General features: G+C 44.9%; 3 protein-coding genes across 3 annotated transcripts in view; 2 read left to right on the plus strand and 1 right to left on the minus strand.

The window, feature by feature from the left end:
* Positions 1–17,855, plus strand: part of LOC144485203 (uncharacterized) — a 247,144-nt gene that overhangs the window by 170,106 nt on the left and 59,183 nt on the right. The gene's annotated exons all lie outside the window — the stretch shown is intronic.
* LOC144485202 (uncharacterized) overlaps positions 1–17,855 on the plus strand; it is a 199,433-nt gene that overhangs the window by 8,495 nt on the left and 173,083 nt on the right. The gene's annotated exons all lie outside the window — the stretch shown is intronic.
* LOC144485226 (uncharacterized) overlaps positions 5,423–17,855 on the minus strand; it is a 123,298-nt gene continuing 110,865 nt past the window's right edge. The window contains exon 14 of the mRNA XM_078203433.1: positions 5,423–6,116. Within this exon, the coding sequence (XP_078059559.1) occupies positions 5,423–6,116 (694 nt within the window). The remainder of the gene's footprint in view (positions 6,117–17,855) is intronic.

Here is a 17,855-nt window from a genome sequence, read left to right on the forward strand (position 1 = left end):
ATGTTGATTTGCCCTCAAACATCTGCCCCATCTGGTAGCTATTTATTAGCTACCAGTCATTAACAGATGAGAAATTAATGAGCCTTAATTGAGTTATAGTTAATCAATGATAGTAAAAGATTGAGTTTTATTTGCTGTAAAAATGTAAAAGCTTAATTGCTGTGTATGTAAAGAATGTGCAATGAGGATAAATGTACTGGCGAGAGAGACCTTCAAGCTCTGATTAGCCTCAACATTTGAAACTGTGAGAATAAGGGATTGTACAGAATCAGATAAAGGGACAGCATGAACCAGTTCTCTTGTATTCCTGTCTAAGATAATGAGAGAAAGTGGTGTCAGTAATTGAGGATCCAGTTAAATTAATCTAGTGATCAAATTGACCAATTGTCATGATACAACAGGCCCAACTCTGACGTGAGGTAATGGTCACTTTGTGGATAAAAGTAGAGGTTCCGAAGGTCTTCCTTGCGAGCCAAATACTGAAGACTCCCGAGGCTGAGTTCCAAGGAAATTACTGTCAGAGAAGGAGCCAGAGAGGGTTACTCTTCTACGGACCGATCACCCGCATGAAGTTGTAAAAGTCAATGTCCTAAAGTTGTTCAGTAAAACTTTTTCATTCAGTAAACTTCTTTTTAAATTTGCTATCCAGAGAATTCTGCCTTTACCACAAAGAGGGCAGGGAACAGGCTACAGATGAATTAAAGAGAAACCATTTGTGTCCAGAACGTTGTGAACATCCTTTTACTCTGGTTGTCTTTGATCTTCAAGTCATTTTCTGATTGTTTTAACCATGTTCTGTTTCATTAATAAACTTTTATCAGTAAAATATTTGACTTTTCTGGATTTTTTCTGATTATATTGATGCACTTTAGGGAACGTGGGTGAGAGGGGTTGGCAGGCTCTTCAACAGAAAGTGAGTCCCTCTAAGGTAATTGGCAAAGGAGCCAGAGGGGGAGATGAGATTTTATTTTATTTTTTGACACAGCAAGACATTCTGATCTGCCTGAAAGCAGATTCAATAGTATCTTTCCAAAGGGTAAAAACTTGAAAGGGAAGAATTTGCAGGACTGTGAGGACAGATCAGTGTGGTAGGATGAATCAGAGAGTCCTTTCAAAGAGATAGCAGGGGCACGATGGGCTGAATGGACTCCTGCATCCTGTCAATCTCAGTCTCCTGCTTTTGTGCAGGTTAGAAGGGTAGATTTCAGTGCAGACTCTTCCCTGTATATGTATTTAAAGAGACAGGTTTCTCTTTTGGTCTGAGTGACTGATATAACAATTGATTGGAGGCCCATTTCTCACTCAGTCCTCCAGCACCTTCCTGTCCCTCAATTTGTGCGACGCCCAGGGCAGTTTCCCAACTGGGGCGCAGGCCCCATTATTCTCAGCTAAATTCAGCCCTCAGCTCCGTCGCCTGGCTGTCATTGACACGAGCAATAGAGAGACAGAAAGGTGCCACAGGCTCAAATGGGAAGTCAAAACATGTGGCTTTAAATGAACTGTTAGGATCTCTGACGATCAACAATTTTAAAAAATGAATTCTGAACTCAGTAAACAAATTAAAGAATCACACGACAAAACTTCAAGTTTTCTGATGTTTATTCCAACAAACTGGAAGCAACAATGATTAAACACTTTTTTATAGGGAACATAGCCCTTAAACTGTACAATTAAACTTTGCCCTTTTACTCTTAACACCATTAAATATCCACTCAATGAATATATTTTACTTTGCCTTAGAATGTTGACACTCTTTCTCCAAAAACCAGCCCAAAGTGATTCTTTACTCCCCAAGGGTTTATTTCCATTGTTTTCCTTTTCCAGTCTGGCAACCTTTAATCCCAGAACTGTCCTTCACAGTGATGGTTCTCCTGGACATTTTCCCACTAACACAAGCAAGGCGAATCTTCCAGCCTTGTTTCACAATTCTCAGGAATTTGTGACCAACATTCGACATCGGAGCAGAAGTCGGCCATTTGGCCCTTTGAGTCGGCTCCACCGTTTATTTAGATCATGGCTGATCTGTTTGTGTTGCGTTCTCGTGCTATACCCGATACTTTTGATGCCCTGATCCAACAAGAACTGGTATTAAGGCAAAATTCTGCTGTTGCTGGAATCTGAAACAAAAACAGAAAATGCTGGACAATCTCAGCAAGTCTGACAGCATCTGTAAAGAGAGAATGGAGGCAACATTTTGAGTCAGGATTACTCTTTGTCAGAGCTGAAGACAAGGAAGTTCTGACAAAATTTATCCTGTGAGGGTCAAGAATTGGGAAGCAATTATTAAACCTCCTCTGAACCACTTTCAATGCATTTGTATCATTTCTTAAATAGGAGACAAAGCTGCAGCCAGTGTTCAAGATGCAGTCTCAGCAACGCCCTGTATAACTGAACTACAACATCTTTACTCCTGTGTTCAATTTCTCTCGTAATAGAACAAAGAACAAAGAAAATTACAGCACAGGAACAGGCCCTTCGGCCCTCCAAGCCTGCACTGACCATGCTGCCCGACTTAACTAAAAACCCCTTCTGGGGACCATATCCCTCTATTCCCATCCTATTCATGTTCTTGTCAAGACGCCCCTTAAAAGTCACTACCGTATCCGCTTCCACTCCCTCCCTCGCCAACGAGTTCCAGGCACCCACCACTCTCTGTGTAAAAAATCTGCCTCGTACATCTCCTTTAAACCTTGCCCTTCGCACCTTAAACCTGTGCTCCCTCGTAATTGACTCTTCCACCCTGGGAAAAAGCTTCTGACTATCCACTCTGTCCATGCCTCTCATAATCTTGTAGACTTCTATCAGGTCTCCCCTCAACCTCCGTCGCTCCAGTGAGAACAAACCAAGTTTCTCCAACCTCTCCTCATAGCTAATGCCCTCCATACCAGGCAACATCCTGGTAAATCTTTTCTGTACCCTCTCCAAAGCCTCCACATCCTTCTGGTAGTGTGGCGACCAGAATTGAACACTAGATTCCAAGTGCGGCCTAACTAAGGTTCTATAAAGCTGCAACATAACTTGCCAAATTTTAAACTCAATACCCCGGCCGATGAAGGCACGCATGCCGTATGCCTTCTTGACTACCTTCTCCACCTGCATTGCCACTTTCAGTGACCTGTGTACCTGTACACCCAGATCCCTTTGCCTATCAATACTCTTAAGGGTTCTGCCATTTACTGTATATTTCCTATCTGTATTAGACCTTCCAAAATGCAATACCTCACATTTGTCCGGAATAATAAAGGATAACATTCCATTTGTCAGAACTTTGATTTATTTGAACTAAGATTTATGGGTGTTCTCTTGTTTACAATAACCTCCCTCATCGTAAATCACACCAGGTTCCAGTGACTTAACCATATGGCAAGAAAGAACACTTTAAATCATGAATTCAGAAAGTTTATTAATCATTAAAAATGTAACAAGTCAGAAAGATAAAAAACAGAATGTCGATTAACAATTAATAGAGAAAGTTTAACATTAACAATTGAACAGACTTCTCTCCATCCCTCTCAGACCAGGACATGAAGTGACCGCTCCAAAAACATGGATAACTTGTAAAACCAACAGCTCTCCACACCTCTCTGTAAACATATCTCTCTCCACCTCTCTCCCAAATTGCCTTCTCAAGACCACGTTTTTATACTTTAAAAATGTCAAAAGACCATCTTAGCCAATTCCCATAAATCTTCAATTCTGAACTAAAATAGACAGATGAGTCTTCAGGCGATTTAAAAACAAATGAACTGTCTGCTGAAAGGGTTAACGTTTCGACAGAACCTAAAGGGGTGGGGAGTGAGCAGCAAAAACTTGGCCCACAATTACGTCACTTTACACAAGTTTAAAACAAAACAAATGATTTTAAACATCATCTATTAATTTTTTTGTTTTATTCCTCAACCTACTTAATTTGATCAGTTTTTGTTAGGGATGGGTAACTTCTGTTCTTTATAAACTGATTCACTCATTTTGTTAATCCTACATGGGCTCAGAGAATCAGAACCCAGACTTTATCATCCTTATCCTTTTTCTCCCTTTGCCACCACTCCCTCTGTTTTGCGGGAGGGTCGTGGGAATTCCAATCAGACCGAATCATTTTATCATAAAAATAAAATACTGCGGATGCTGGAGTCTGAAACAAAAACAGAAAATGCTGCAAGATCTCAGCAGGTCTGACAGCATCTGTGGAGCGAGAATAGAGCCAATATTTCGAGTCTGGATGACCCTTTATAAGAGCTCTTACGAAGTGTCATCCAGACTCGAAAGGTTGGCTCTATTCTCTAATCATTTTAATCGATAAGTTTCTTGTTCTTAGTTCCCAGGTTCCTGGCGCTGTGAGGCAGCAGTGCTAACCACTGTGCCGCCCCAGTTTAATTCTAACTCATTCTGAGTAAATATTCTCACCAAGTCCTCTGTTGGGGCCCTGCTTAGCAGTTTAATGGTCCGTGATTGCAGAAACTGAGCAGTCACAGGAATGTGGTCACGATAGTCCAGTCCCATAATGCCTCACATTCAATCTGCAGTCCTTCAATTATAACAGAATATGTGGCTGTATGTAGCTGCCTCGGCCATGGTCAACCCCAACACTGCCTTCCTGAACTGCTGCAATGCCTGAGGTGTAGGTACACCCACAGTGCTGTTAGGGAGGGATTTCCAGCTACACATTCCAAAACTTTCACTAGACTGTAGATGGATACCAGATTGATATATTCCATTCAACCACACCCAAGGTGAGTTATTCCAATTCCTTTATTGTCCAGGACAATATATTCACAATATCTTTAAAACAGAAATTAAACATTCCCATTTGATTTCAGGTATTAACATATTCTGTTAGTTTGTTCTTTATTGTCAATGTCAGGCTGGGGTTGTTCCTCTTGGAGGAAAGGAGGTTGAGGGGAGATTTGATAGAGGTGGACAAGACTCTGACAGGTTTAGATGAGGTGGACAAAGAAAAGCTGTTCCCATTAGCTGATGGCACAAGAATAAGGGGGCATAGAGTTAAGGTTTTGGGTCAGAGATGCGGGGGGGGGGGGGGGGTATATGAGGAAGAATATTTTGATGCAGTGAATGATAATGACCTGGAACTCGCTGCCTACGAGGGTGGAGGAAGTGGAGACAATAAACAATTACAAAGGAAATTGGATGAACATCTGGGGGAGTTTCAAACAGAAATAGTGACTAAATATTTCTTAACTTCCTAACACCCTGTTACTCTGTGATCCGTCTGAAATTTGAAACCAGGTATTCGCAACAAGACTCAAAGAGCATCAGCCCACTGGAGGCAAAGTCATGAGACCGGCCAGTCCAGCAGAAAGAAACCCCCCGACCATCCCCATTGACCAACTGTGAGAATGAACAAAACGCAGTCCTGGATGTAATTGAGAGCAGAAACAATAACAGCAGAATCCAACCCCTGTCATCACTCGTGAACTCGCTGGTGTCTCAGCAGGTGGGATGACCGACTGAATCTCTTCTCACACACAGGGCAGGTGAAGGGCCTCTCTCCAGTGTGAACTCGTTGGTGTGTCCGCAGGCAGGATGACCGAGTGAATCCCTTCCCACATTGAGAGCAGGTGAATGGCCTCTCCCCAGTGTGAACTCGCTGGTGTGACAGCAGGCTGGATGAATCACAGAATCCCTTCCCACACTGAGAGCAGGTGAACGGTCTCTCTCCAGTGTGAACTCGCTGGTGTATCCGCAGGTGGGTTGACTGAGTGAATCCCTTCCCACACTGAGGGCAGGTGAATGGCCTCTCCCCAGTATGAATGCGCTCATGTGCCCGCAGATTGGATGACCGAGTGAATCCCTTCCCACACTGAGAGCAGGTGAATGGCCTCTCCCCAGTGTGAACTCGCTGGTGTGTCTGCAGGTTGGATGACTGAGTGAATCCCTTCCCACACTGAGAGCACGTGAACGGTCTCTTCCCAGTGTGAACTCGCTGGTGTGTCTGCAGGCTGGATGACTGAGTGAATCCCTTCCCACACTGAGAGCAGGTGAATGGTCTCTCCCCAGTGTGGTTGCGCCGATGAGCTTCCAGCTCATTTGGGTATCTGTATCCCTTCCCACAGTCCGCACATTTCCATGGTTTCTCCATGGTGCAGGTGTCCTTGCCTCTGTCTTGGATGGACAATCAATTGAAGCCTCATCCACACACAGAACACGGGTACAGTCTCTCCCCGCTGTGAATTGTGTGATATTTATTCAGGCTGTGTAACTGGTTAAAGCTCTTTAGTCAGTGCACTGGAACACTCTCACTCCAGTGTGGCAGAGTGTTGGTGCTTTTCCAGTCACACTGATGTTTGAAATCTTTTCAAATCAACAGACCGGACAATCATTTCTCCTTCTCGATTCAAAGTCCGATGATATTCAGCTCCCAAGGAATATGACTCTGTCAGATCTGACGTGATGTTTGAGATTTCGGGCTGTGATTCCTCTTTCAATATCCTGTGAAATGAGTTTACACATATCATCAGTGTCAGTACAGGATAGAAATTCAGAATAGGATTCTATTTAAAAATGAAAGTGGATGGGCACTTGAAGGAAATAAACTTTCAGGAGAATGGGGATGTAGAGTGGGAATGGGACTGGAATGTTATACAGAGAGTCAGCCTGGACTCGAGTTACCAAATTGATTCCTTCTGTGCTGTAATGACTTTATGATTGGAAATGTATAACATTGCTACAGTATTATATTACAATGCAAGAAATAATAATAAATGTATTTTATTACAGAAACATAAATTATATATCTAATCTGGGTACCATATAATAACACTAGACATATCTCTGTTCTATATTAATTTACTGTCCCCTTAAATGTCAGCCATCTCCTGCCCTTTAATTGTGTACATGAGGAAAGAGACCATCCTTTTAGACAGAAAGAAGATTAACGTTTCAGGGTGGGCAGAATGAATTACAGGGAATAAAAATGTATCAGATTTTGTTGGTCAATATAAGCTCAGAATGGGGGAGGTGGCTAGATGGGTGGAGAACTGCCTTGGTCACAGAAGACAGAGGGTGGTAGTGGAAGGGTCTTTTTCCGGCCGGATGCCTGTGACTAGTGGTGTTCCGCAGGGCTCTGTATTGGGACCTCTGCTGTTTGTGATTTATATAAACGATCTGGAAGAAGGTGTAACTGGGGTGATCAGTAAGTTTGCGGACGACACAAAATTGGCAGGACTTGCAGATAGTGAGGAGCATTGTCAGAAGCTACAGAAGGATATAGATAGGCTGGAAATTTGGGCAAAGAAATGGCAGATGGAGTTCAATCCTGATCAATGCGAAGTGATGCATTTTGGTAGAAATAATGTAGGGAGGAGCTATACGATAAATGGCAGAACCATAAAGGGTGTAGATACGCAGAGGGACCTGGGTGTGCAAGTCCACAGATCCTTGAAGGTGACATCACAGGTGGAGAAGGTGGTGAAGAAGGCATATGGCATGCTTGCCTTTATAGGACGGGGCATAGAGTATAAAAGTTGGGGTCTGATGTTGCAGATGTATAGAACGTTGGTTCAGCCGCATTTGGAATACTGCGTCCAGTTCTGGTCGCCACACTACCAGAGGGACGTGGAAGCTTTGGAGAGAGTACAGAGGAGGTTTACCAGGATGTTGCCTGATATGGAGGGGCTTAGTTATGAGGAGAGATTGGGTAAACTGGGGTTGTTTTCCCTGGTAAGACGGAGGATGAGGGGAGACTTAATAGGTGTATAAAATTATGAAAGGCATAGATAGGGTGAACGGTGGGAAGCTTTTCCCCAGGTCGGTGGTGACGTTCACGAGGGATCAGAGGTTCAAGGTGAAGGGGGGGAGGTTTAACACAGATATCAGAAGGACATATTTTACACAGAGGGTGGTGGGGGCCTGGAATGCGCTGCCAGGCAAGTTGGTGGAGGCGGACACACTGGGAACGTTTAAGACTTATCTAGATAGCCATATGAACGGAGTGGGAATGGAGGGATACAAAAGAATGGTCTAGTTGGGCCAGGGAGCGGCATGGGCTTGGAGGGCCGAAGGGCCTGATCCTGTGCTGTATTGTTCTTTGTTGTTAGAAGTGGAAGGGAAATGATCTCCAGTGGAAGAGAAACAATTCTCTTGGGGGCAGCACGGTAGCACAGTGGTTAGCACTGCTGCTTCACAGCTCCAGGGTCCCGGGTTCGATTCCCGGCTCGGGTCACTGTCTGTGTGGAGTTTGCACATTCTCCTCGTGTCTGCGTGGGTTTCCTCCGGGTGCTCCGGTTTCCTCCCACAGTCCAAAGATGTGCGGGTTAGGTTGATTGGCCAGGTTAAAAATTGCCCCTTAGAGTTCTGAGATGCGTAGGTTAGCGGGATTAGTGGGTAAATATGTGGGGGCAGGGCCTGGGTGGGATTGTGGTCGGTGCAGACTCGATGGGCCGAATGGCCTCCTTCTGCACTGTAGGGTTTCTATGATTTCTATGAATTCCTGAACATTGTAAGACTAAGCTGGTAAATCAGCAGTGAATAGAGTTGTGAAGTGGTAAAGACCTCATCAAGACATAGCTTGTGGAAATAATAGTTAAAATACACCCATTATTAGAGGCAGAGGAAGGTAGACAATGGCAGAGAGCTGATCAGGGAGGGCAGAGGTGAAACAGAGAAATGGATGGCCGTTTAAAAATTCATAAAAAGCATGGTTAGTAAGTTTGCAGACGATACTAAATTAGGAGGTATCGCTGATAGTGAAGAAGGTTATCAAAAATTACAGGGGGATCTTGATCAGTTGATCGGTTAGGGAAGTGGGTCGATGATTGGCAAATGGATTTCAGTACAGATAATACAGAGTACAGAGGCACAACCTCAGGCTAAAGGGACGATCCTTTAAAACAGAGATAAGGAGGAATTTCTTCAGCCAGAGAGTGGTGAATTTGTGGAACTCTTTGCCGCAGAAGGCTGTGGAGACCAGGTCATTGACTGTCTTTAAGACAGAGATATATAGGTTCTTGATTAATAAGGAGATCTGGGGTTATGGGAAAAAGGCAGGAGAATGGGGATGAGAAAAATATCAGCTGTGATTGATTGGCGGAGCAGACTCGATGGGCCGAGTGGCCTAATTCTGCTCCTATGTCTTATGGTCTTAAGTGTGAGTGTTGCATTTTGGAAAGTCAAATCAGGGTAGAACTTATAAAGTGAATGGTAAGGCCCTGGGGAGTGTTGAGGAACAGAGGAACCCAGGAGTACAAGTATATAGTTTGGTGAAAGTGATGTCACAGGTAGACAGAATGGTGAAGAAGGCATTTAGCACACTGGCCTTCATCAGTCAGGGCACTGAGTATAGGAGTTGGGACATTATGTTATAGTTGTATAAGTCGTTGGTGAGGCTGCACTTGGAGTATTGTGTACAGTTTTTGTAACCCTGTTATAGGAAAGACATTGATAAACTGGAAAGAGTGCAAAGAAAATTTATGAGGATGTTACCGGGACTAATGGGCCTGAGTGATCGCGAGAGGTTGGACAGGCTCGGGTTTATTTCTTCGAACGTAGGAGAATGTGGGGTGACTATAATGAGGTGTATTAAATAATGAGGGGCATAGATTGGATGAACCCACATTGTCTTTTTGCCAGGGTAGGAGAATTGAAAACTAGAGGGCATAGGTTTAAGGTGAGAGGGGAAAGATTAAAAGGGACCAGAGGGGCAACGTCTTCATGCAGAGGGTGGTGCGTACATGGAATGAGCTGCCAGAGAAAGTGGTTGAGGCAGGTTCAAACAGCAGGTTTAAACATTTAAAAAGCATTTGGATAAGTACATGAATTGGAAAGGATTAGAGGGATATGAGCCAAACATGGGCAATTGGGACTAGCTGGGAGGGCACCATGGTTGGCATGGATCAGTTGGGCCGAAGGGTCTGTTTCTGTGCTGTATTGCTCTATGACTCTATGTACTGGCTGCGTCAGCATCTATTGCCCTTGAACTGAGTGGCTTGCATTGCTGGGGGATGTAGTAATTTCCTTCTTTAAAGGACATTATTAAATTGGATGAATTTTTACAACAATTGTCATCAATGGACTTCTAATTCTAGATTTGTACTGAATTCAAATTTCAACATCTGGCCATTGTGGGATTCGAACCCAGGGTTCACAGTGCATTGCCCTGGATCCCTGTATTACTAGTCCAATGACACTAATACTGCACCATTGGCAAAGGAGCCACAATAGCCCGAGATCCATGGAATCAGAGCATGCTCTAAATTTAAATTAATGCTCACCAACACTCACCCCAAAACAATTTCACTGTTTTCAACATTTTAAATCTGCTGGAGTCTACATCTGCAAAGATCTCAGAGAGTTTGGTGTCCGGGCAAAATGTTGCAATCTTCAAATCTTCGCCCTGTAAATGAGGAAAGTTATAGGTGTAATTCAAGGTTTGTAATTCAGGACAAACATTTCTTTTGGTCTGAGTTTGCTGTGAGTAAATCCTCCCCTTCTAACCCCCTGTAAAAGGAGTTTCCAAAATCCATCAGCATTTGTCCAGAACAGAAATTCAAAACATTCTCTCCTATTGCTTGCACAGAATTACTTTAGTGGGACAAAATTGCAGTGGAGGCAGTTCAGAGAAGATCCAGTTGGTTGATTCCTTTCAGGTTGAGCAGTTTGGGCCTGTACTCTTTGGAGTTTAGAAGACTGAGAAATAATCTTATTGAAACATCTGGGAATTTAAGGGTGGCATCGTGGTTAGCACTGCTGCCTCACAGCACCAGGGTCCCAGGTTCAATTCCGGCCTTGGGTCACTGTCTTTGTGGAGTTTGCACATTTTCCCCATGTCTGTGTGAGTTTCTTCCGGGTGCTCCGGTTTCCTCCCACAGTCCAAAGATGTACGGGTTAGGTGGACTGGCCATGCTAAATTGACCCTCGTGTCAGGGGGATTAGCAGTGTAAAAGCAGGGGGTTGTGGGGATGGGGCCTGGGTGGGATTGTGGTGGATACAGACTTGATGGGCTGAATGGCCTCCTTCTGCACTGTAGGGATTCTATGATTCATATGATATAAGGTGCTTGACAACGTAGATGCTGAGAGGATGCTTCCTTTGGTGTGGGAATCAAGAAAAAATAAAGGATTTAAGGTTAAGATGGAGAGATCTTTTTTCTCAGTGGCCTGTTGATCTTTGGAACTCTGTTTTCACCAGAGAGGATTGGAGGCAGGTCATTGAATATATTCAAAGCTGAGGTTCTGAACCACAAGAAACTCATGGGTATGGATGGGGTGGGGGTAGCAAAGTCATAGAGATTTACAGCATGGAAAACGGCCCTTTGGCCCAACTTGTCCATGCCACCTTTTTTTAAAACCCCTAAACTGGTCCCAATTGCCCACATTTGGCCCATATCCCTCTCTACCCATCGTACCCATGTAACTATCTAAATGCTTTTTAAAAGACAAAATTGTACCTGCTTCTACTACTACCTCTGGCAGCTTGTTCCAGACACTCACCACGCTATCGAATTACAATGGGATCTTGATCAATTGGACCAGTGGGCTGACGAATGGCAAATGGAGTTTAATTTAGACAAATGCGAGGTGATGCATTTTGGTAGATTGAACCAGGGCAGGACTTACTCAGTTAATGATAGGGAGTTGGGTAGAGTTACAGAACAAAGAGATCTAGGGGTACATGTTCATAGCTCCTTGAAAGTGGAGTCACACGTGGACAGACTGGTGAAGGCGGCATTCAACATGCTTGGTTTCATCGGTCAGAACATTGAATACAGGTGTATTCAAGACTGGGACGTCTTGTTGAAGTTGTACAAGACATTGGTAAGGCCACACTTGGAATACTGTGTGCAATTCTGGTCACCCTATTATAGAAAGGATATTATCAAACTAGAAAGAGTGCAGAAAAGATTTACGAGGATGCTACCGGGACTTGATGGATTGAATTATAAGGAGAGGCTGGATAGACTGGGACTTTTCTCTGGAGCATAGGAAGCTGAGGGGTGATCTTTTAGAGGTCTATAAAATAATGAGGGACATAGATCAGCTGGTCAATATCTTTTCCCAAAGGTAGGGGAGTCTAAAACTAGAGGGCATAGGTTTAAGTTGAGAGGGGAGAGATACAAAAGTGTCCAGAGGGACATTTTTTTCACACAGAGGGTGATGAGTGTCTGGAACAAGCTGCCAGAGGTAGTAGAAGAGGTGTGTACAATTTTGTCTTTTAAAAAGCATTTAGACAGTTACTTGGGTACGATGGGTATAGAGGGATATGGGACAAATGCGGGCAATTGGGATTTTAATATAAAGACGGCATGGACAAGGAGGGCCGAAGGGCCTGTTTCCATGCTGTAGACTTCTCTGACTCTATGACTCTCTGTGTGAACAAATTGCTCCTCTGGGTACTTTCGTATCGCTCCCCTCTCACCTTAAACCCTTGCCCTCTAGTTTTAGACTGCCCCACCTTTGGGAAAAGCTATTGACTATCTAGCTGATCTGTGCCCCTCATTATTTTATAGACCTCTATAAGATCACCCCTCAGCCTCCTACGCTCCAGAGAAAAGTCCCTGTCTATCCTACCTCTCCTTATAACTCAAACCATCAAATCCCGGTAGCATCCTAATAAATCTTTTCTGCACTCTTTCTAGTTTAATAATATCCTTTCTATAATAGGGTGACCAAAGAACAATACAGCACAGGAACAGACCCTTCGGCCCTCCAAGCCCGTGCCACTCCCTGGTCCAAACTAGACCATTCTTTTGTATCCCTCCATTCCCACTCCGTTCATGTGGCTATCTAGATAAGTCTGAAATGTTCCCAGTGTGTCCGCCTCCACCACCTTGCCCGGCATTGCTCCTCTGGGCACTTTTGTATCTCTCCCCTCTCACCTTAAACCCTTGCCCTCTAGTTTTAGACTGCCCCACCTTTGGGAAAAGATATTTACTATCTCGCTGATCTGTGCCCCTCATTATTTTATAGACCTCTATAAGCTCACCCCTCAGCCTCCTACGCTCCAGAGAAAAAAGTCCCAGTCTATCCAGCCTCTCCAAAGTAGACATGATCTTATTGAATGATGCAGCAGGCTCGATGGGCCGAATGACTGGCTCCTTTTCCGAATTCTTATGTTCTTATTCCGATGTTCTTGGATAGCTGCGCATGCGCCCTGCTACCTATTGTCCCTCTGAAGGTAGAAGTTCTGAACCAGCCCCTGAAACCACGCCCATTGTGACCCGCCACCGACGGCAGCGCATGCGCTCTCCTTCCCCGCTGAAACAAGATGGCGACCGAAAACCGGAGCCTGTTCGCGGGAAAAAACCCCGGGAGCTGCAAACCCGGAACCGGCATGGTCTTATTCAGGCCTTGCAACCTGGCGCGGGCATTTCTGAAGCCTCCGCTCCCTCCCCACCCCGACTCCATTCCTCCCTCCGCCATACTGACTCTCACCCGCTGGAAAAAGCGTCCCCTGCACTCGCAGGGCTCCGAGCAAAGTGGCACTGCGCACACTCCAGATTCAGCACTGCGCCTGCGCAATAGGCTCCTGTGGAATGAAGAGGACACTTTCCCACCCGCAGGCGTGCTTGGGAATTAACGGCGCCATTGTCAAAGACATAATAGAAAACTATCTGGTGCAATTGAGATGAATTAATTTTTTTAATACATTCCTCTGAATTTGTGATTAATTGGCCTGTGTACTAAGCAGATATTAATGTTCCACTTAAAATTAAAAGAGAAGGTGCAGGAAAAACGCAGCAGGATTGAGAGAGAACCCACAGAGGCAAGTTATGAATAGAGTTCAGACTGAAACAACAATAAAAAAACCCACACGGGGGACCAGGAACTGAGTTCTGCATCCAACAGACAGCCTGATTTAAGCCAGCTCCTAACTGTGTTTCTAAAGTCGAACCTATAAAACAGTAACACAGAAACAAAACTCTGTAGAGATTGTTTCTGGGACAAAGAAAATAAATACTGGAGATATTCATCAGGCCAGACAGCCTGTGAGAGTCACAAACAGAATTGAGGGTTCAGGTTGCTGACCTGCCCTCAGTCTGCAATTAAACATTTAGAGTTAGTCACTGACTAATGGCGGTCACAATTCCCACAATGCTCGGCGCCTCAGAAACCCCTCCATTCAAAAGTTGTTCGCCAGAATTCACTAATCATAGAATCCTTACAGTGCAGAAAGAGGCCATTCGATCCATCGAGTCTGTACTGCAACGGCAACAATATATTCTGCACCCTACTCTTTTCCTTTCCCCCTATGTACTCTATCAATTTACTTTTTTTCTGTATAGCACGCAGGAAATAATACTTTTCACTGTATCCCAGAACATGCGACAATAATAAATCAAAGTAGACACTACATATCTTGGACACCAAGGGACAAATTTACCTAACCTGCACATCTTTGGGCTATGAGAGAAAAAACGGAGCACCCAGAGGAAATGCACACAGACAGAGGAAGATTGTGCAAACTCCACACATGAGGTGGAGATGCCAACGCTGAACTGGGGTAAGCACAATAAGAAGCCTCACAACACAAGGTTAAAGACCAACAGGTTTATTTGGAACCACAAGCTTTCAGAGCGCTGATGAAGGAGCAGTGCTCTGAAAGCTCGTGATTCCAAATAACCAAAAGAGAAAATGCTGGAAAATCTCAGCATGTTTGGCAACATCTGTAAGGACAGAAAAGAGCTGACATTTCGAGACCAGATGACTCTTTGTCAAAGCTTTGACAAAGGGGCATGTGGATTCGAAGCATCAGTTCTTTTCTCTCCTGACAGATCCTGCCATATCTGCTGAGATTTTCCAGCAATTTCTCTTTTGGTCTCAAATTCCAGCATCCGCAGTAATTTGCTTTAATTCCAAATAAACCTATTGGACTTTAACCTGGTGTTATGAGACTTCTTCCTGAGCAAACTCCACAGAGACAGTCACCCACCGCTGGAATCGAACCCAGACTCAATGAGGCAGCAGTGCGAACCACTGTGCCACAGTGAAGGTAGTTTGCCGCAAATTTGGGGTGATAACAATGGGCTGGATGTTGCTCAGAATGTGGAGCACTGCAGCAAAGTACAGAGAGACAGAGACAGAGCAGCAAACTGGACTGAGAAATGGAGTCTGCAGACTGGAACTGGCAGCATGAGGAGAGGTTATTTAGTCTAACACTCACAGCAATCTACAACCCACCCCCATTACCGAGACAGTGAGACAGAGATTACAAACACTCACCAACACAGCTCCACTGAAACGTCCCAGGAAAAAGGGGGAATCTGTGGCAGTTCCTGTCCTGATATAGCCCCAGGACTGTCACTCAAACCCCCAACCCGGCCCAGTTTACAGCTCAGCCTCTCAGCTTGCAGCTTCCTGCACCTTGAGCCAACCCTATCCAGGTGTGGGAGGGATGTGGAACCCCAGAGTGGGGGGAGGGGTGACCTCCTGCTGTGCCCCAAATAGTTTCTCCTTCCCCTCCCCCTTGGCGCTCTAAGGTCTGAATGTGGATGTGTTGATGGACATTGCAGAGCCTCACTGATATGTGCCTGTACCTTATCCTGGGTCACCCCCTCCCCCTGGGTTCAGTGTGTTCAGTTCCCTGCTTCTTTCCCTGCTGAACCTTCAGTTAATCAAAAACAGAAAGTGCTGGAAAACCTCAGCAGGCCTGACAGCATCTGTGATCATCCAGACTGGAAGCATTAACTCTATTCTCTCCACAGACGCTGAGATTTCCAGCATTTTCTGTTTCTGTTTCAGATTCCAGCACCCGCAGTATTTTGCTTTTATCTTCATTTAAACAAGCATTCTTTGACGGCCTTTACCCTCCGTGCTCCTTTCCAGAGCTTCCCACCTTCTGCTATTGTCCCTGACTCCCACATTAACTCTGTCATTCCTCCCCTTTACCCCGCTCACCCTGTCTAAAGTCAGGCTCAGAGTTTTACCGCCATCTCCCCCTCCCCCAGCCTCCACATCCCAACACCCGGAATCTCTAACCCAGCGGTTCCAGTTTGTCTGGTTTGAGTTCAGATTTGCCGCAGCACCGACAGGATTTCACTTCAAACCAGCCGGAACTGACTGCTCACAAATCCCAAAATGTTTCTCCAGCAGCCCGGGCTTGTTAACGTTGTTTAAAGTCAGCGCCCAAATGCAGTTACTCTCCTCAGTTTAAAAAACTTCTCCGTTTAATCTAAGGTATTATTCACACCAGACACAAATATAAAATTGTGACCGTTACCCCCCCCCCCCTCCCCCACCCGGCCACCCAGACCCGAGCTGGGGTGTCCTGAGTAAGAGACATCTGTTCCAGGTGTGACAATTCTTACACATTGTCTGGTTGACATCAAACGGAAAACGCTGGAAATATTCATGAATGAAAGCAAATTGCTGCTTTTGTCAAAGGGGTCACCTGGACTCGAAACCTCAGCTCTTTCTGTCTCCTGCCAGACCTGCTGAGATTTTCCAGCGTTTTCTCTTTTGGCTGGAAATACTCAACAAGTCAGGCAGCCTCTGTGGAGAGAGAAACAGACTGAATGTGACCTGTCATCGGAACTGGGAAATATATTATTATTTCTCGCACCTAAAAGAGACACTTTACAGCCTTCAGAACAAAACTGAGTCCAACAATTTTACACCACAATCTCTGCCCCCATTGTGTTCTGTGTTTCGTTGCTGCTTTTTTCACCTCATTTCCCTCTTGTTTACTTTACATTCAGACTATCGCTCACCGGCGATTCACACCTCATCCAGAACATCTTTTGTGTCTTTACTTGTCCCATTACCACTCGCTTTGGTCTTGGGCCGTGAAACATTTTGTCAGTTTGCAGATCTTTCATTTTGTCTCCTCCACCTCCCTCTCTCAATTCTTCAGAGATCAGTCTTTGACAAAGGGTCATCTGGACTCGAAACGTCAGCACTTTTCTCTCCTGACAGATGCTGCCAGACCTGCTGAGATTTTCCAGCATTTTCTCTTTTGGTTTCAGATTCCACCATTCACTGTAATTTGCTTTTATCCTGATTTTCCCTGTGTGGCTCTGGAGAGCGCTTGAGACGTTAGGGACAGAGAAAACGAGATTTTTCACTCTCTCTCAGAGGGCCTTTGGTCTGTGGAATTCTCTTCCCTAGAGAGCAGTGGAGGCAGAGTCAATGAATATTTTTAAGGCTGAATAAATGGATTCTTGATTGACAAGAGAGGGGCGGCACGGTAGCCCAGTGGTTAGCACTGCTGCTTCACAGCTCCAGGGACCTGGGTTCGATTCCCGGCTTGGGTCACTGTCTGTGTGGAGTTTGCACATTCTCCTTGTGTCTGCGTGGGTTTCCTCTGGGTGCTCCGGTTTCCACCCACAGTCCAAAGATGTGCGGGTTAGGTTGATTGGCCAGGTTAAAAATTGCCCCTTAGAGTTCTGAGATGCGTAGGTTAGAGGGATTAGTGGGTAAATATGTGGGGGTAGGGCCTGGGTGGGATTGTGGTCGGTGCAGACTCGATGGGCCGAATGGCCTTCTTCTGCTCTGTAGGGTTTCTATGATTTCTATAGGGCGGCACGGTAGCACAGTGGTTAGCACTGCTGCTTCACTGAGATCAAGGTTGATAATCTACCTCAACCCCACCTCCCCCCACTGTCCCCATATCGCTTAACTTCTCTTTGTACCCAAATATTTATCAATCTTTGTCTTAATTACACCCAATGCCGAGCATCCACTGCTCCCTGGGGTAGAGAATTCCAGGAATTCACAACTGAGTGAAGAATTTTCTCCTCAATTCAATCACAATGATTGACCCCTTATTCTGAGACTGTGACCCAGTGTTCCAGGTTCCGCAGTCAGGGGAAACATTTTCACACCATCGAACCTCTCAGGCCCATGAAGAATCATATACTCTGATCAGATCACCTCTCATTTTTCTCACCACCATTAATTTGATCC

This window comes from Mustelus asterias, unplaced genomic scaffold, assembly GCF_964213995.1.
Source record: "Mustelus asterias unplaced genomic scaffold, sMusAst1.hap1.1 HAP1_SCAFFOLD_171, whole genome shotgun sequence".
Classification (NCBI taxonomy): domain Eukaryota; kingdom Metazoa; phylum Chordata; class Chondrichthyes; order Carcharhiniformes; family Triakidae; genus Mustelus; species Mustelus asterias.